This window comes from Prionailurus bengalensis, chromosome A2 (assembly GCF_016509475.1).
Source record: "Prionailurus bengalensis isolate Pbe53 chromosome A2, Fcat_Pben_1.1_paternal_pri, whole genome shotgun sequence".
Classification (NCBI taxonomy): domain Eukaryota; kingdom Metazoa; phylum Chordata; class Mammalia; order Carnivora; family Felidae; genus Prionailurus; species Prionailurus bengalensis.
Window position 1 is genome coordinate 8566114 of NC_057348.1, and position 16259 is coordinate 8582372.

Genomic DNA, 16259 nt, shown 5'->3' on the forward strand with positions numbered 1-16259 from the left:
TTCAGTTCCGACACTACCCAGAGTTTGAGGCAGATACCAAAAATGTAGAGACTCAGTCCCACGAGACTGCCCCCACTTCAGACACCGGTTACAAGGATTGGGTCCCCAGGTGACCTATACTGTCTGACTTGGCCCCCAACCCCAGGCAGAGGGTTCCAACGATACCCCTTCCCTTTCAGGCTTCATAATTAGAATGACTCACAGAACTCAGTAAGTTTGTCAGTTACTATTGTTAATTAGGCACTTAAAAAAATTTTTTTTAATGTTTTATTTATGTTTGAGAGAGAGAGAGAGAGACAGAGTGTGAGCAGGGGAGGGGCAGAGAGAGAGAGGGAGACACAGAATCCGAAGCAGGCTCCAGGCTCTGAGCTGTCAGCACAGAGCCCGACGCGGGGCTCGAACTCACAACCCTGAGGGATCAAGACCCGAGCTGCGATCAAGAGTCAGAAGCTTAATGGACGGAGCCACCCAGGTGTCCCAAATGATGAAAGGGTATAAATCAGGAACAGCCTAATGGAAAAGACGCACCGGGCAAGGTATGGAGAAGGGGCGCGGGGTCTCTGTGTCCTCTCCAGGAGCGCCCCCCACCTCCCTAGCCCCTTAATTGGCCATTGGGTATGAACTCGATCTCCAGCTCGGGCCTGTCTCCCCTCCCCGGAGGTCAGGGTCTGGGCTCGGAGTTCCCACCCTCTCGTCTTGGCTTGTTCTTTCTGGAGACCAGCCTCCATCCCGAAGCATACAAAACACACTCTTAGCACTCCAGAGATCCCAAGGGCTTTAGGAGCTGTGTGCCAGGAACCCCAGGACAGAGATCTAATATTTCTTTTTTATTCTGTCAAACAGGAAATGAGCTGGGGGTGGTGGCGAAACATTTTTAAAAATCCCTGCATTTGAGGAACTGTCATTGTATTGAAAGAGGCACTTGCTTACGTTAAAGAAGTAAATTGTATAGCAGTTTCCATTCTAGGGGCTATGTGGAGAGGGACACAGGGAAATGACATTAGAAATGCTGCAGAGACCCCTCTCTCTCTCTGCCCCTCCCCCGCTAGCACTCTGTCTCTCAAAAATAAACATTCAAAAAAATTTTTTGAAAAAATGCTGCAGAGAGGTTACAGCACTAAACACGGGGAGGGAGGGAAGAGGGAAAGGGGGTCAATGAGAAGGTGAGATTTGCACAAAGAGGGCTTGAGTGAGAGGAGCCATTTGACTTCAGGCAGGGGGCATAGCCAGTGCAAAGGCCCTGGGGCAGGGGCCTGGTGTGTTCAAATAGCAGCAAGGCCAATGTGACTGCAGCATTGCAAATGTGGGGGGGGCAGGTGGGAAGAGCTGAGGGAAGCGAAGTGACAGGTCAGATCATGCAGGACCTTGTGAGCCGCAAGGAAGACTTAGGCATTTACTCTGAGTGGGAGCCATGGAGGGTTCTGAGGAGAGGAGCAATCTGCCTCGACCCGGGTATTCACGGGCTCCCTCTGGCTGCAGCGGGGAGGACAGATGTCTTACCCCGCCCCCCCCCCCCCCGCCCCTCCCCACCACACAGCAAAGTTTCCAGGGCCCAGGTGGTGGGCACGAACCTTGGCTAGAGGCAGCCCCAGACCCGAGCCTCTCTAGCCTGATTCAGGTTCTGCCACGGAACGCACGGCCCTCGACCAAGCATCTACTTGGCTGATTCAACCCCTCTCTTCCTGGAAACCACGTTTCACTAATGGAAATACAAGAACAAGGGCATCTGGGCGTAACGGCTTTATTTTCTCTTGTGGATAAAAGTGCTCGTCTTGCCGAGTGGACATCAAAGAATCGCTTACACAGGAGAACCACATCCAGTAATACAAATGACCCAGCCGAGAGCTCCCTCCGTAGTGTTTCGGGATGGAGGCGAGAAGCCGGTTCGTGGCCTCTCCCGACTCCACTCTCCCCGGAGAAGCGGCTTTCCCGCGGCTTTTGGCTTCGTTTTGGTTTGTAAAACTCAACAAATCTCCGTCCCCCTGCCCGTGATCTTCGAGGACATTGGTTGCGGTTCCCCAGAGACCATCGTGAGTTAAGCCTCCCACCTCAAATTATAAAATAACCACTTGCATTATTTTTAGAAGAAACGAGCCAAAAAAGAAAAAAAAAAAAATCCCTCTCCTACATAAACCTAGTCTTGAGAAAACCCAGAGGCAGCTCGCTGTCTCAGGGCTACTCAAAGCTGAACTGTTCAAAAATCTTGTGTAAACACAAGGCTTAGCCCACGTCAGTTACGAGACACAGGTTGGGCCGTCCCCTTAGATAATAGCAGTCTGGTCCACTGTTTTGTTTTGGTTTTGTTTTCTGGCAGCAGCCTGAGAAAATGGGCTGGCCGACACACTCTTGATAGACCATGATGCATCTTAACAGGCTTTTTCCTAGCTGTCTTAATTTCTCTTTTACGCTAGAGCAACTAACATTTGACTCCTGCCCCGAACGTTCCCCAAACTCGCTGTGCGTGTTTCCAGAAACTTGTCCGTCTCACCCCTGTTGTCTGATGTGTTGGCTTACAAAGCTACCCTCGCTTTGAAAGCTCTAAGGGCAGCCCCCGGCAGTGGGATGAACGGGGGGCCCTCTAGAAAGAAATTCAATCCACAGCTTCTACAAAGGGAAGAGCTAAGTTGAATTTCCAGCAGGAGGAGGCTGAGATCTTTAAGGCTCCAGGAAGTCATTTTGGTGTCAGGGGCTGGGAGTGGAATACGAACCATCTGTTCAGGCCATCCTCACAGGGCCTGTCAAGTTATGGGAGGTTAGTTGGTGTGCCGGGGCCCAAACAGGTGCCATGCCACCAGAGTTCGGACTTCGGGGGGTAGGAGGGACACTGAGTTGGGGTGGGGGATGGAGGTCAAGATGTAGATCCTCAAACTGCACATAACCTCCCAGCAGGAGCCTCCCTGCCGGCTGGGGACCCCAGTCAACCGGGGAGACTGATTTCCAGCCCACCCCCATCAGCCTGCCCCTCCCGAGCTGTATCTGCGAATCCCATGTGGCAATAACCATTGCACAACGCTGCCTTCTTGCCTCTTCTGCCCAACCCTAAAGCCTCCCTTAGAGGGACGCCTCCATTTGTAGGAAGCATCACATCACTGGGCCCCACCACTGATGTGACTCAGGAAATGGACTCTGGGTCCTCAAGGGTCCTCGATGGGGAAGAGCCCAAGTCCTTCGGTCGGCAAGCCGCCAGCAAGAGCAGGCTATAGGAACATTGCTCAATTTCCTTTTCTAGCAGGATGTAGGATGTGGAAAGACCTTGCTTAAAACATCGCCAGGCAAACGGGGTCTGGGAGAGGCAGGTATGGGCAGGAGGGCCGGGGCTCCTGGCTCTGAGGCTAACTCCTGGCAAAAAGTCCCAGGCAGGAACACCCAGGGTTGGGCCATTCTCTGCCCAGCCTGATGCGGCCCATAATTCTGGAATTCAATCCAGGGATCAGAGATCTAGCGAATAGAGTAAAACAGTGGCAGGGTTGTGGGTGATGTGGAATACTGGGGAAGCTCAGAAGGCACTTCTGGGGTCCCTGAAGCCGGCGGGGGGGGCAGGGGGGGTCCTGGGGGGTGGGGCTCTGACTTCCTGTCCCTTTACAATGGGAAAACCTGCTTTAATACTGTGTTCACAGGCAGCCGATCTGCAGGCCAGAAGGGAAGGGTCTGTGTGCGGGCCAGAATCGCCTCCCCGCCTTGGAAGCTTGAGGTCTGAGGAGGTTCACGGGCAGGCTTGGGACCACCCCGGGGGACCCTGAGAAAGGAGTCGCCTTCCACATCTCCGAGGGTGAACTCTGAGGACTCACACCGCAGGAGGGAGAAGACGAACGAACCAGCTTGTGAATTCCAGGCAACGCCCAACACAGAATGGACGAGAACAACAGTTCTAACCCAGAAGGCACTGTGGATGCCCCTCCTCCAGACGGGGTGGGACAGGCCGCCCTTGCTCCCTCCATTAAAATGGCTGAAAAGCAGCAAGCTCGCGCACGTCAACATCCCCAGACCCCGCCTGCCGTGCAGAGACCCCAGGGTCTGGAGCTCATGATAAGGCTGCTTTGGGCAAGTTGGCGGCCATGGCGAGAAAATGAGCCATGCGGGAGTCGGGGCGGCTGACAGCTGGGGGGAGGGAAGGGGGTGCCCTGAGCTTAGCAACAGCCCTTGTGGCTCATGCCTCAGTCACAGTCCCTGCCGAGGCAGGAAGGGGTGGACAGGGGTTGGGGACCATCTCTAGCAGCTGCAACCGCTGGGCTCGGGGGGTGGGGTGTCCCCCAAGGCCGGGCCTTTCCCATTGCTGCCCGGGCCAGAGCTGGGTTCTAGGGACTCATTCATCTTCTCACAGATGACGTCCACGAGGCGCTCGAAGACCTGCTTCACGTTGATGTTCTCTTTGGCACTGGCCTCGAAGAACTCGAAACCTGGACGGACACAGGGTGGGAACACCAGTGAGCCCGGGCTGTGGCATCACCCAAACATGGCTTCCGAGCCCAGGTCTGCCCTTCGTGCAGCCGTGGGACCTTGGCTGAGCGCCTCGATCTCTCGAAGCCTCAGTTTGCTCATCGGTAGGATGGGAACGACGCTGATGCTGATAAGACCTGTGGCGGCAGCCCCCCGTGGGGACTATTCTAAGACTCTCCTTGTCACAGAGCAGTGGCCGCAGGTGACGTTCTGGTGGCCAGCAGGCACGTAAGGAACGGCAGGTTTCCCAGGGGTGTACGCGATGCATACCGTTCTTGACCCACAGAACGGGCTAAAGATGGTAATAAGGATAATACTAAATAACAACAACAACAATAACAATAATAATAAGCAGTGCTGACGTCATCCTTACCATGGCAAGTGCTTTTCTCAGCATTTTCTGCAAACTGACTCATTTCATGACGCTCTGAGGTTCATGCTGTCAGAGTCCGTTTTACAAATGAGGAAACCAAGGCAGAGAGAGGAAAAGCCACTCATCCAAAGGTATCACACGGCAGAGCTGGGATTCACACCCAGGCCGCCTGGCTTAAGTGACGATAGTTAATAAACACGAAGTACATATTTCGGATCTAAATAAATAAATGATGATAACTACCCCTACGGTCCCACCTTGGGCCTCAGGAGGGAAGACACGCTGGTTGAGTCCTTCTGGGGAGGAGGACACGAGGGTCCTTTATATATATATTTTTTTACCATTTATTCATTTTAGAGGAACGGAGAGACAGAGCACGAGTGGGCGAGGGGCAGAGAGAGAGGGAGACACAGAGCCCGACGCGGGGCTTGAACCCATGAACCGTGAGATCATGACCTGAGCCGAAGTCAGATGCTTAAGCGACTGAGCCACCCGGGCCCCCCAGGATTTTTTTTTTAGGATTTTATTTTTAAAGTAATCTCGACACCTCACGTGGGTTCAAACTTACAAGTCTAAGATCAAGAGTCGTATGCTCTACCAACCGAGCCAGCCAAGTGTCCCTGAATATATTCTTAGCATCAGAGTGACCAGCATACCTGTCTCTCATTTTAAAAAAGCTTGTCCTGGGGCGCCTGGGTGGCGCAGTCGGTTAAGCGTCCGACTTCAGCCAGGTCACGATCTCGCGGTCCGGGAGTTCAAGCCCCGCGTCAGGCTCTGGGCTGCTAGCTCAGAGCCTGGAGCCTGTTTCCGATTCTGTGTCTCCCTCTCTCTCTGCCCCTCCCCCGTTCATGCTCTGTCTCTCTCTGTCCCAAAAATAAATAAACGTTGAAAAAAAAAATTTAAAAAGCTTGTCCTGGGGCACCTGGGTGGCTCAGTCGGTTAAGCATCCGACTTTTGATTTTTGGCTCAGGTCATGATCTCACGGTTCGGGGGTTTGAGCCCCATGTCCGGCTCTGTGCTGACAGTGTGGAGCCTGCTTGGGATCCTCCCTCTCCTTCTCTCTCTGCCCCTCCCGTGTTCCCTCTCTCTTTCTCTCAAAATAAATAAATAAACTTGAAAAACAAAAAACAAAACAAAACGAAACTTGTCCTCTCAAACGTGGAAGGTAGTAAATATACTTTGGGGACTTGCCTATCGTCCCTCGGCTACAAAAAGCGGGCTGTCAACCTAAAAATAAGGGCGTACACGTACATGACAAGGCTTCCCGCACCCCGGAAGGCTGGCTCAGGCTCTGCCTAGGGGTCCCCGATATGTCCGCACCCACCACACCTGCCAAGTTGGGCCAGGGATTCAAACACCCACCATACTATGCACACAGCACCGGGCAGACAGGCCTCTCTCCCAGCACCTGTCATCCCGCACTATAAAAATGTAATTGCAATTAAGTAATTACGTGTGTAATTACCCATTTACTATCCGTCTCCACTACTGGAATGCCAGCTCCAAGGTGGATTTCTGTCTGCCTCGTCTGGTGCCTGGCCCAGAGCAGGTGCTCAGAAACTACTTGCTGAATGAATGAATGAATGGATGGATGAACAAACGAACGAATGACAGAGGCAGGGCATGAACTCAGATCTCTTACTCCAAGCCTCGTGATCATAAGTGTCACTCCACTGTCCTCCTAAGCAAGACTGGCATTTCCTTATCTGCGTGCAGCTCTGTCTCCAACAATCTTAGTTTTTTTTTTTAATACTTTTTTTTTGCTGATTATAAATATTCAGTGGAGAAATCCACTGAAGAAGTTAGAAACTCCTGAAAACTACCAAGACAGAAAAGCAACCTGTGATTTTATCATTGAGAAACACTTACTATTGGTGTCTTGATATTTAGCTTTCCGCTATATACTTTTTTAACATAAATACACAATCATTGGGGTTGGGTCTGCAGGGGGTATGTGTGCGCGTGTGTGCGTGCTTGTGCGTGTGGTTTTTTTTATTTTTTTAAGTTTCGAGAGAGAGAGTGCAAGCAGGCGAGGGGCAGGGAGAAGAGAGAGGGAGAGAATCCCAAGCAGGGTCCGCGCTGTCAGCACAGAGCCCGACGCAGGGCTTGAACTCACGAACCGTGAGATCTTGACCTGAACCGCAATCAAGAGTCGGACGCTTAACCGCTGAGCCATCCAGGTACCCCATGTGTGTATTCTTTTCCCTACAAAACTGGGGTCAAATTCTGCCTCCTGCTCTGTATGTCAATATTTGAAACTTAATGCCAGGTCAGACACCACCCCCCCCCCCACTAGATGTTCTCTGCAAGGTGTGGGCAACATCCCCAAGGGTTCCAGCCCATGGCTGGGTCATAGCTGATTTTTCCCGGTTCCGGGCAAATTGGGGATCTAGTCCCCAGCAGCAAAAGCTGACTCCCCAGCATACCTGCAATTGAGAGCCAAAGCCAGAGCTCCCAGAAAACACAGGGAACAAAGGAGCAGGCTAAATGACACCGCGAGGGAGCAAAGAGGCAAATCTCAAATGGGAAATATTCCATAGAACAAAGACCCAGTTTGTCCAACAAACAGATGGTAAGAAGAAAAAAAAAAAAAGAGAGAGAGGAGAGGGGCGCCCAGGTGGCTCAGTTGGTTAAGCGTCTGACTTCGGCTCAGGTCATGATCTCACGGTTTGTGGGTTTGGGCCCCACATCGAGCTCTGTGCTGACAGTTCAGAGTCTAGAGCCTGCTTCGGATTCTGTGTCTCTCTGCCCCTCCCCCGCTTGTGCTCTGTTTCTCTGTGTCTCTCAAAAATAAATACACATTAAAAAAAATTAAAAAATGACAGAGCTATAATTAAAAAGAGAGAGAGAGAGAAAACCGTTCTAGTCCGGGGTCCCTGACCTTTCTCTGTAAAGGGCCAGATAGTAACTACTTTAGGATTTGCAGGTTGTTATAAGGTGCCTAGAGTTTTTTGTACAAAGCATCAATAATAGTTCACAATCACGCTAGCTGAGATTCCGATACATTCTACGTGCGTGCCCGGCTGTGATACCTGCTTCGTAGGTCGTAACTCATTTAACCCCCGCGACAACTTGACGCGGTGAGGCTGTCACTAAATCCACTTCACACAAGAGGGAGTGCGGGCCCAGAGGGCTGAAGTCACCAACACAAGAGCACAAACCGATCGAGAAATAATACGAGTTAACGTTCAAACGGGGCCAGTGTTGGCTTATGTCATCTTTCTAACAGCGCTAGGAAGTAGGCACAGTTTTCACTCTGTTTCCCAGATGGAGAAATGGAAGCACAGAGAGGGGAGGCGATGTGTCCAAGGTCACACAGCTAGTGGGTTGCATAATGGGATTCTAGCTCCTGAGTCTGGGTCCTTAACCCACCTTCCCCTACAGTGGTCACACCGTCTCCTGCAACGGGAGTCCTAGGCAGGGCTTAGGATACTAGAATACTCCAGGCCAGATTCCCTTTGAGCTTAAATTTCCATTTACCTGATTCAAAAAGGTAGGCTGAACCCTGGCCTGGGAAACCCTGGCTAGTACCCTGGCCCCCAGTTCTCGGACACACACAGATCATTGCTGTGACCAGATCCCTTGTATCCTCCCGGAGTGTCTTCAGGCAAACATAAATATATATTCTTATTCTTACCCTTTTTATACACTAACGCAGGGGTCAGAAAACTTTAAGTCACAGGCAAGATCTGGCCCATTGCCTGTTTTTATAAACAAAGTTTTGATGACAGTCACACTCACTCATTCAGTTATTTTCTGTGGTAGCTTTCAAACAGAGCTGAGGGGCGACAGAGACCCTAGGGCTGAAAATATTTCCTATCTGGCCCTTTAAGAAAAGATTGGCTGATGGGGCACCTGGGTGGCTCAGGCGGTGGGTGTCCGACTGTAGATTTCAGCTCAGGTCCTGATCTCTCAGGGTTGTGAGTCTAAGCCCTGTGCTGGGCTCCACGCTGGGCTTGAAGCCTACGTAAGGTGGCTCAGTCAGTTAAAGCATCAGACTCCGGCTCAGGTCACGATCTCACAGTTCGTGAGTTAGAGCCCTGGGTCGGGCTCTATGCTGACCGCTCAGAGTCTGGAGCCTGCTTGGGATTTTGTGTCTCCCTATCTCTCTCTCTCTCTCTCTGCCCCTCCCCTGCTCACGCTCTGTCTCCCTCTGTCTCTCAGAAATGAATAAAACCTTAAAAAAATTTAAAACAGGGGCACCTGGGTGGCTCAGTCAGTTAAGCATCTGACTTCAGCTCTGGTCATGATCTCGCGGTTCGGGAGTTCAAGCCCCGTGATGGGCTCTGAGCTGACAGCTTGGAGCCTGGAGCCTGCTTCGGATTCTGTGTCTCCCTCTCTCTCTGCCCCTCCCCTGCTCACACTCTGTCTCTCTGTCTCTCTCTCTCCTTCAAGAATAAATAAACATTAAATAAAATGTAAAAAATAGATCAGTAAAGTTAAAAAATGACAACAACACTTGCTGAGCCGCAGACTAAAGGAAGCAGCCAAGCCCATTTTTCCACAGTAAGCATATAGCCCAGAGATCTTGCCAGAGCAGAGCATAAGGAAAGTGCTCGCCCTTTTTCACAGCTGTGTAGTATTCCACAACGTGACTATACTTTATGTTTGGCTGCTTCCCCCACCGTGAGACATTTAAGAGGTTACCGAGGTTCCCCTCCTGCCAACAGCGCTGTGACTCGATATCCTTGCCACTTCCCACATGCGTGGCATGTTTGTAGGATACATTTCCAGGAGTGTTTCGCGGCAGGGAGGTGGGGAATACCTGTAACTGAATTCTCTGAAATTAAGTGCGGAAGGTGCCGCGCATATGGGTATTTTTCCTAGCAGATCCTCAAAGGGCAAAGGGTTGCTGACTGCGGTTGGACCTGGAACCCAAGGGCGGGGACTGGGGTTTGGTCTGAGGGGTCCGGGGCCTGGGGCCCAGGCTGGGCACTAACCAAGGTCATCAGCGAGCCTCCGGCCGTCCTCGGTAGGCACAACACGCTCATCCTCCAGGTCACATTTGTTCCCCACGAGGATGACCTGCGCGTTGTCCCAGGAGTAGGTCTTGATCTGAGTGGCCCTGTGGAGTGTGAGGGCCATTAGGCTAGAGATTGAGGGTCAGGGGGAGAGGGCGAAGGTCAGGGTGTCAGTGGTCAGCAAGCACTCACCAGTCCTGCACAGCGGTGAAGGACTCCTGGTTGGCAACATCATACATGAGCAGGAAGCCCATGGCGCCGCGGTAGTAGGCCGTGGTGATCGTGCGGTAGCGCTCCTGGCCCGCCGTGTCCTAGGAACACAGCAGGGTCAGGCGGCTGGGTGCTACTCTGCTCCCCACCCCCCCCTGCAGGGTCCCAAGCGGGGCACCACCCCGTGCTCATAGCCCCGGTCTGCCGGAAGACGTGGCCCTGCCCCTGAGGAATTGCCAGTCTGAGGCGTCAGTGCCTCCCACAGACTCGTAAGCTCCCTCGACCTCGTCTCCAAGACTAACGTGGCGACCAGGGTCAGAGAGCGCCGTCTTGACGCAGACACCCCGGGGCTCAATACCATGACAATCATCACCAGCAGCCTCGCTGGGAGGGAGAGCATCTCCGAAGAGCGCAGAGGCTCAGCGGGGGGACCCTGGGCTCGCCCCTGCGATGGTACCCAAACCTCTGCCCCGCTGGTCACCAGGACATCTAACCTGCCTTGGATGGGCACTGTCTGCCCCTCAGACCCCACAGGGCAGGGCCTACCCCCCTCATCTTGATGAATTCATCTGTGGGAGGCCGGACCCCGGTGCCAGGCTGAGACCGGGTCGAGCAACGGCTCCCTGTTGACTCAGCCTGGCACCGGGATCCGGCCTCCCACATTCATCTCATAGATACTATCCCCCTCCTCTTCACCTCTACCCCAAGCCCCCTCCCCAACCCTGGACCCCTCCCCACAGCCCCACACCCTATCATGGACATCCTCGGAGGAACCCCAGGCCCTCCCGGCCCGCAGACAGACTCCCGTCCTTTGCCACAGACCCACAACAGCCGCCCGGCCCACCCAGATCTGCAGCTTGATCCTCTTGTCATGGCGATAGACCGTCTTGACCTTGAAGTCAATGCCCACGGTGCTGACGAAGGCAGGTGTGAAGGAGTCGTCCGCGTAGCGGAACAGGAAGGACGTCTTGCCCACGCTGCTGTTGCCGATAAGTAGCAGCTTAAACATGTAGTCGAAGTTCTGGTCCGCTGCATCCCGTGGGCCTGTGGGGGGGTCTCCGGCCGATGCCATCTTGGCAGAGAGCCTGCTGGGGGCGGAAGGGCTGTCGCCCTGCAGAACAGTAAAACACCAGGAATGGCTGCGGTGTATACACCAGACCTGGCTTCAAATCCTCCCTCTGCCACTTGGAGGCTATGCGACCTCCGACGCGTCACTTGCTGTCCGTGGGCCTCAGTGTCCTCGTCTGGAAAATGGGGACGTTTATCAAGTGCAAGGGCCCAGGTTGTAGGGGGCACACGGAGTGCCTCCTGTGGCCACTGAGGAACCAGACCCTGCAGAAGGCGCAGGTGTGGACTTTGCCCCACAGTGAGCAGCTGGCTGGGCCCAGGTGTGAGATGGGGGGGAGGGGGGGCCTGCCAGCTGGTGGATAGAGCCCCCCCCCCCGCCCTGCTCCTGGGCCTGGGTGTTGACTTTGGCAGGGACACCTGCCATGACACCCCCTCCAAAGCTGGGTTTAACCCCCTCCCTGACCTCCACGGGGAGGGGGGATTTCAGGGGACACAGTCCAGGCTTAAAGCCCAGATCTACCCCCAAATGGGTACTGCCACCTTCTGTTTGTCAAAGGGGTGGGCCCGTCTCCCTCCGGGCAGGGCTGACTCACCCGGGCCCCAGCCCCAGCCTGCAGAGGCTGCAGTGACAGTCCCCAACTCCAAGGAAGCCACACAATAAGAACCCTACCACCACCCCTCCACCCCTGATCCTGCCTTTCCTGGCAACCTGTCCCCACAGCTGGGCTGCTTCAGCTGCGTCAGGGACCCTCCCTCAGCCCTCACTGCCTCCCTAGGCCTCAGTTTCCCCAGCTGTCTATGGCTACTCCCTGAGCTACACAAGGAGGCGATCCAGGAGGCCTGGTTGAAAGGAAGGCACCCGGGCGGAGGAACCCTTAGCAAAGCTATTTCTCAACTGCCTGTGGGGCTTTTTTCCATTTTAAAAGAGGACCGAACCTGTGCGCTTTCCTGCCCAGCCCTCGGGGCCCCACCCGGTGTTCCGGGAGAACGAGTTCGAGGAGGGGAAGACGAGTGGCAGGAAACCTTTCCCCATGCTGGGCAGGGCCGCCAGGCTGGGGCCCTTACCCCACCCCCCAGCCCCAGCCCACCTGTCAGCCTGTGCCACCTCTTCCTGACCATCTGCCCACCCTCGCTCACGCCTGGCACTAGATGGGGGGCCCCGGAGGGCCTGGCCTTGTCCCTCTGCTGGATTCGGGGCGCCCCCGCCGGTGCAGGGGGGCTCAGGAGCTTCCTCCCATCACCATATGGTCCCATCTCCGGTTCCCAGCTGGACTCTCCGCCCCGCCCGCGCCCCACTAGCGCTCCCCGGGGAGCCCAGCTGGGTGGGGGCGAGGGAAGAGGCGTTCCCCCTCCGCTCGCCTTTGTTCCCGGGGCCCCGGGCCCTCCCTCTAACCCCCGGCCCCCCAGACCTGCTGGGAAGCGGATGTACGGGGCAGGCTACGCTCCCTCCGAAGGGGTCACCTCGCGTGGCGGAGGCGCTCCCCGCGGGCGTTCGTCCTCCGAACTCGCTGCGGCCCGGCCCCCGCCCCGACGCCGACCCCTCAAGCCGCCGCCGCTGCCACCGCCGCTGCCCGCAGCCACCCGGATCCCGCGCCGGCTCCGCCCAGGCGGGGGAGGAGGGGCCGCTCCCCGGAGAGGGCGGGGCGGGGCCGAGTCCGGGGCGGGGCTTGTAAAAGCCGGGGCCGTGAGGCGGCGGGGAGGGGGTAGCAGAGGCTGGAAGCGGCCCTAGGCTTGGAGCAGTCTAGAGCCCTCCCGTCACCAATAAACTTCTCATTTTTCCTAACTATATGTAGAGCGCCTACTACGTGCACAGAAGTGAAGAGCGTGGATTCTGGAGTCGGGTTCGAATCCCCGCTCCATCAATGTCTAGTTCTGTTCCACTTTGGACGTGTTCCTTAACCCCGCGGGCCTGGTTCCCCAACCGTCCAGGGGTCCATAACAAGAGTCCCTACCGCACAGCGCTGTGTGAAGGCTCTGATCGGAGACAGTGCTTGTAAAGTGCAAACCCTGACCCTAAAGCCGGCTAGTCCCTGCGAAATACACTTCCGGGCCCTTAGAATTAAAACCTTTTACAGATAAGGAAATGGAGGTTCAGAGCCGGGCAGTCCCTTGCGGGACACACTTGGCATCCAGGCCCAGCTGAGGCCCCAGAGTTTTTCTTCAAGCCATGAGAGGATCTGCAGGCTTTGCTGGGATCCATACCCCAGTAACTGCACCTGAAGCCACTTCTCCGGGTCCCCTGTTGCTTCCAGGAACAGTAGGAGCTCCCTCTCAGGGCTATCACGTGCCGGTGGGGCACGCACGATTCAGGAAGGGCCGCGTGGGATCAGTGACAAGCAGTCCCCAAATCTCCATGGCACTCAACATCCAAAGCGTGCTTCTCACTCGCCCTGGTCATTGTGGTGAAGGGGAAAATGTGGCTAACCGTGCATGGGCTCCCACGCCCGTGACTCTTCACATTTCCGTGGCTTTGGCAAGTCCTGTGGCCTTCCCGATGTCGGGGGGGGGGGGGGGGCGGGAAATACGATTGTTCCCTAGGGATCAGAACCAGCCGTTGTTACAATAAGACACGGTTTGTGCAACGGTCAGTGCCGTGTCCGGCACACGGAGGAGCCCAGTCAATGGGCCCTGTTATGGGAAGAGCTTGGGGGCTGTGATGGTAACATCCCGAATCATCAGGCCGCGGGAAGGAGGTCGCGAGGCTCTACCCTGGCCCCCGCCTCTGCCAGCTTTCCGGTTGGGAGAAAAATGACAGCAGCCGTTTCCAAAGAAGTGTTTATTGACACCGGGGCCCTCAGCAGGGCCAGAGAGGCAGCGGGTGCTACAGGCTACTGAGGCCCAGGGCGAGGCCTGCAAGACACAGCCCGTTGCTCAGGACGCAGCCCAGGTTGCACATGGAGGACAGGCCGTGGTAGTGGAAAAAGATCTGGCGGAGGACACCGTACTTGGGGTCCTGTCCCCGCAGCTGGCGGTAGGGGTCGGGGCCCTGGTGGCTGCCGGGCACCTCCCCGCCCAGGCCCCGCTCCTTCTCCACTGCGTGCAGGGCCCACATGGCGGCCGTGGTGCGGGGCTCTAGCCAGCGGGCGTTGATGGTGGACAGCGTGAGGCTCAGGAACAGCAGGAAGAGCTGGCGGGGTGGTGGAAGGGCAAGGTGAGTCACGCGCAGGAGGCAGGAGGGGTCCCCCTGCGTCCTTAGAAGCCCAGAGGGGGGTGGGAGACAGCATTAGGTGAAAGCGAAGGCCTCCCTCTCCTTCCCCGAACCCAGTCTAGAGGCCGCAAACGGAGCTCTGGCTCTCAAACCCTTGAGGCCAGCAGCTCCTAAGGAAAGGCTCTATCACTGTCTCCTCTGTTCCCCCCAACACCTTCTGAGCCTCTCCTCCTCCGATACCCAGACTGGAAGTTTCCACAACACAGCCTTGTCTCCTCCCTTCCTGTTCCCCCAAACTGGGGGCATCTCAGGGCAGAACCTCTCTTTCCCAAACAGAGACAGAACACCATAACCTTCCCCCCCCCCAAAGAGAGACGAAGACGGGGTCCATCTCCTCTGTGAACCCCGCCCAGACTCCAGAAGCCGAGACTGGGCCCACAGGGAGCGAAGAGAAAGTCCTGTAAATTCTAGTTACAGATAGTCCTACCCTGTCTCAGTGGGATTATTCTGGAAACCTTTGTCAGGCCTCACCTGCCTACAGCTGCGGAACATAATGGGGGGGGGGGGCAGGGGGAGGGCAGGATAGAGAAATATGAGATGCAGAGATGGTTCCCTGCCTTGTGGCTGGGAAAAAGTGTGGATGGGAGTGGGGAACTGTAAATTCCCAGTCGGGCTGGTTTTTAAACAATGAGCTGGGGTCACTGCCCCAACCCAGCTGAGTCACCACAACTTGGCAACAGGCCTAGCCAGGGAAAAGAGAGGGAGCAGCAGCCAGCAGAGAGACGCTGGGGGATAGACAGGGCTACTAGCGATGGTTGTGCAGGCTGTGCACTGCTCAAGGGTATCCAGAGCCCAGCTTTGTACCCACCAGGAAGGTGCAGTGGCTTGTTTTTTGTTTTTGTTTTTGTTTTTAGTTCTCACAAAGGTATAGCCATAGGTGCTCAGTGGGGTCTCGGGAACGAGTCTCCAGAGGGCAGTGGAGCCCAAGCCCGCATACCTGGCTGGCTTCCCAGAATGTGAGCTGAGCCCAGGCATGTTGTGGAGCCAAGATGCAGAGGTTGATGAAGGCACAGCCCATGGAGATGTGGAAGTAGAAAGGGAAGAGTTTGCTCTGCACGAGGCCGAAGGTATGTCGGGGAAGGCTTCGGAAAAGCAGGAAGCCTGTGGGGTACAAGGGACCACACACCTGTTAGGACGGTTCCAGGTCCCCCCCCCATTCCTGTCTCCACCCCGGGCACCCATGATGTCCAGGTGGAGGGTGCCTACCTGAGACGAAGGTCACCCACATTTGCATGCCCCAGGCCCCTGACAAGACCAGTAGATGGACCATCTTAATCAGGCTTCCTGGATTCCCACTTTCCTCCATCCTGCAGGCCTGGGAAAGAGGCACCGGGTGGCTCAGAATTTTACCTTTGCCCCATGGCCTTCAGCCTGTGAGCCTGCTCAAGGCCAGGGTCACCGCCAACCCAGCAGAGATCAAGGGATACCAGCCCGGGGAATGGGAGTGGGGAGGACCCAGAACAGTCCTGTGACAACCTCCAACCCCATCTCTCCAAAGGTCAGCCTTCAAGATCTCAGGCTCTCTGGACCCCAGCATCCACGCCGCCTCCGACAGCTGAAAATTTCAGTTAGGCCCAGGAGTACAAATTCACAGCCCTGGGTATTCAGAGGTCTTCCTAGTGATTCCCCCCAGTCAGCTCAGGGACCTAATTCTGACAGTAAAGACCCCTGTTCTCATCTCAGGATCCCGGATATCACTACGAAGATCCCCATAGCACCCCCGGAGATCCCGTCGAATCCTGGGAAACCTCAAATCTCATCCCGAGGACACCGACCCTACCACTGCACCCAGACCTCAACCCGCAGCACCCAGGAGTCCGAGAACAGAGGCACCCAGGCCGTATCTCGTAGGGCAGGTGGCCTGGGCTTGCTACCTCACTCCCGCGCTCCTAGGTAGCCCGCAGACCTCGTCAGCCACCTCTCAAGAATTCATCCCGCCTCCCAGCGAAGTCCGAAGCCAATTGGATCTTAGATCTGCCGCCCCCCGCACCACCCTCTTAGA

General features: G+C 55.6%; 2 protein-coding genes across 8 annotated transcripts; both read right to left on the reverse strand.

The window, feature by feature from the left end:
* Nucleotides 1-1599: 1599 nt before the first annotated feature.
* Nucleotides 1600-12620, reverse strand: RAB3D (RAB3D, member RAS oncogene family). Of its 3 annotated transcripts, none has more exons than XM_043586590.1 (6): nucleotides 12511-12620; nucleotides 10826-11092; nucleotides 9964-10082; nucleotides 9751-9875; nucleotides 4320-4397; nucleotides 1600-2048 (listed from the first exon to the last, which is right to left on the reverse strand). In XM_043586590.1, exons 2-6 carry the CDS (start codon nucleotides 11051-11053, stop codon nucleotides 1615-1617), a joined length of 984 nt encoding a protein of 327 aa, XP_043442525.1. In that variant the 5' UTR covers nucleotides 11054-11092; nucleotides 12511-12620; the 3' UTR covers nucleotides 1600-1614. The 3 variants fall into 3 exon arrangements, with proteins under 3 accessions (XP_043442525.1, XP_043442524.1, XP_043442526.1); XM_043586589.1 differs by having other exon boundaries at nucleotides 12459-12617; XM_043586591.1 differs by having other exon boundaries at nucleotides 1726-4397; nucleotides 12459-12614.
* A 1190-nt stretch (nucleotides 12621-13810) lies between these two features.
* Nucleotides 13811-16247, reverse strand: TMEM205 (transmembrane protein 205). Of its 5 annotated transcripts, none has more exons than XM_043586603.1 (4): nucleotides 16132-16247; nucleotides 15464-15572; nucleotides 15195-15358; nucleotides 13811-14176 (listed from the first exon to the last, which is right to left on the reverse strand). In XM_043586603.1, the coding sequence occupies exons 2-4, from the start codon at nucleotides 15561-15563 to the stop codon at nucleotides 13871-13873; spliced, it is 570 nt and encodes a 189-aa protein (XP_043442538.1). In that variant the 5' UTR covers nucleotides 15564-15572; nucleotides 16132-16247; the 3' UTR covers nucleotides 13811-13870. The 5 variants fall into 5 exon arrangements, with proteins under 5 accessions (XP_043442538.1, XP_043442539.1, XP_043442540.1 ...); XM_043586604.1 differs by having other exon boundaries at nucleotides 16052-16165; XM_043586605.1 differs by lacking the exon at nucleotides 16132-16247 and adding an exon at nucleotides 16038-16128.
* Between the last annotated feature and the right edge of the window lie 12 nt (nucleotides 16248-16259).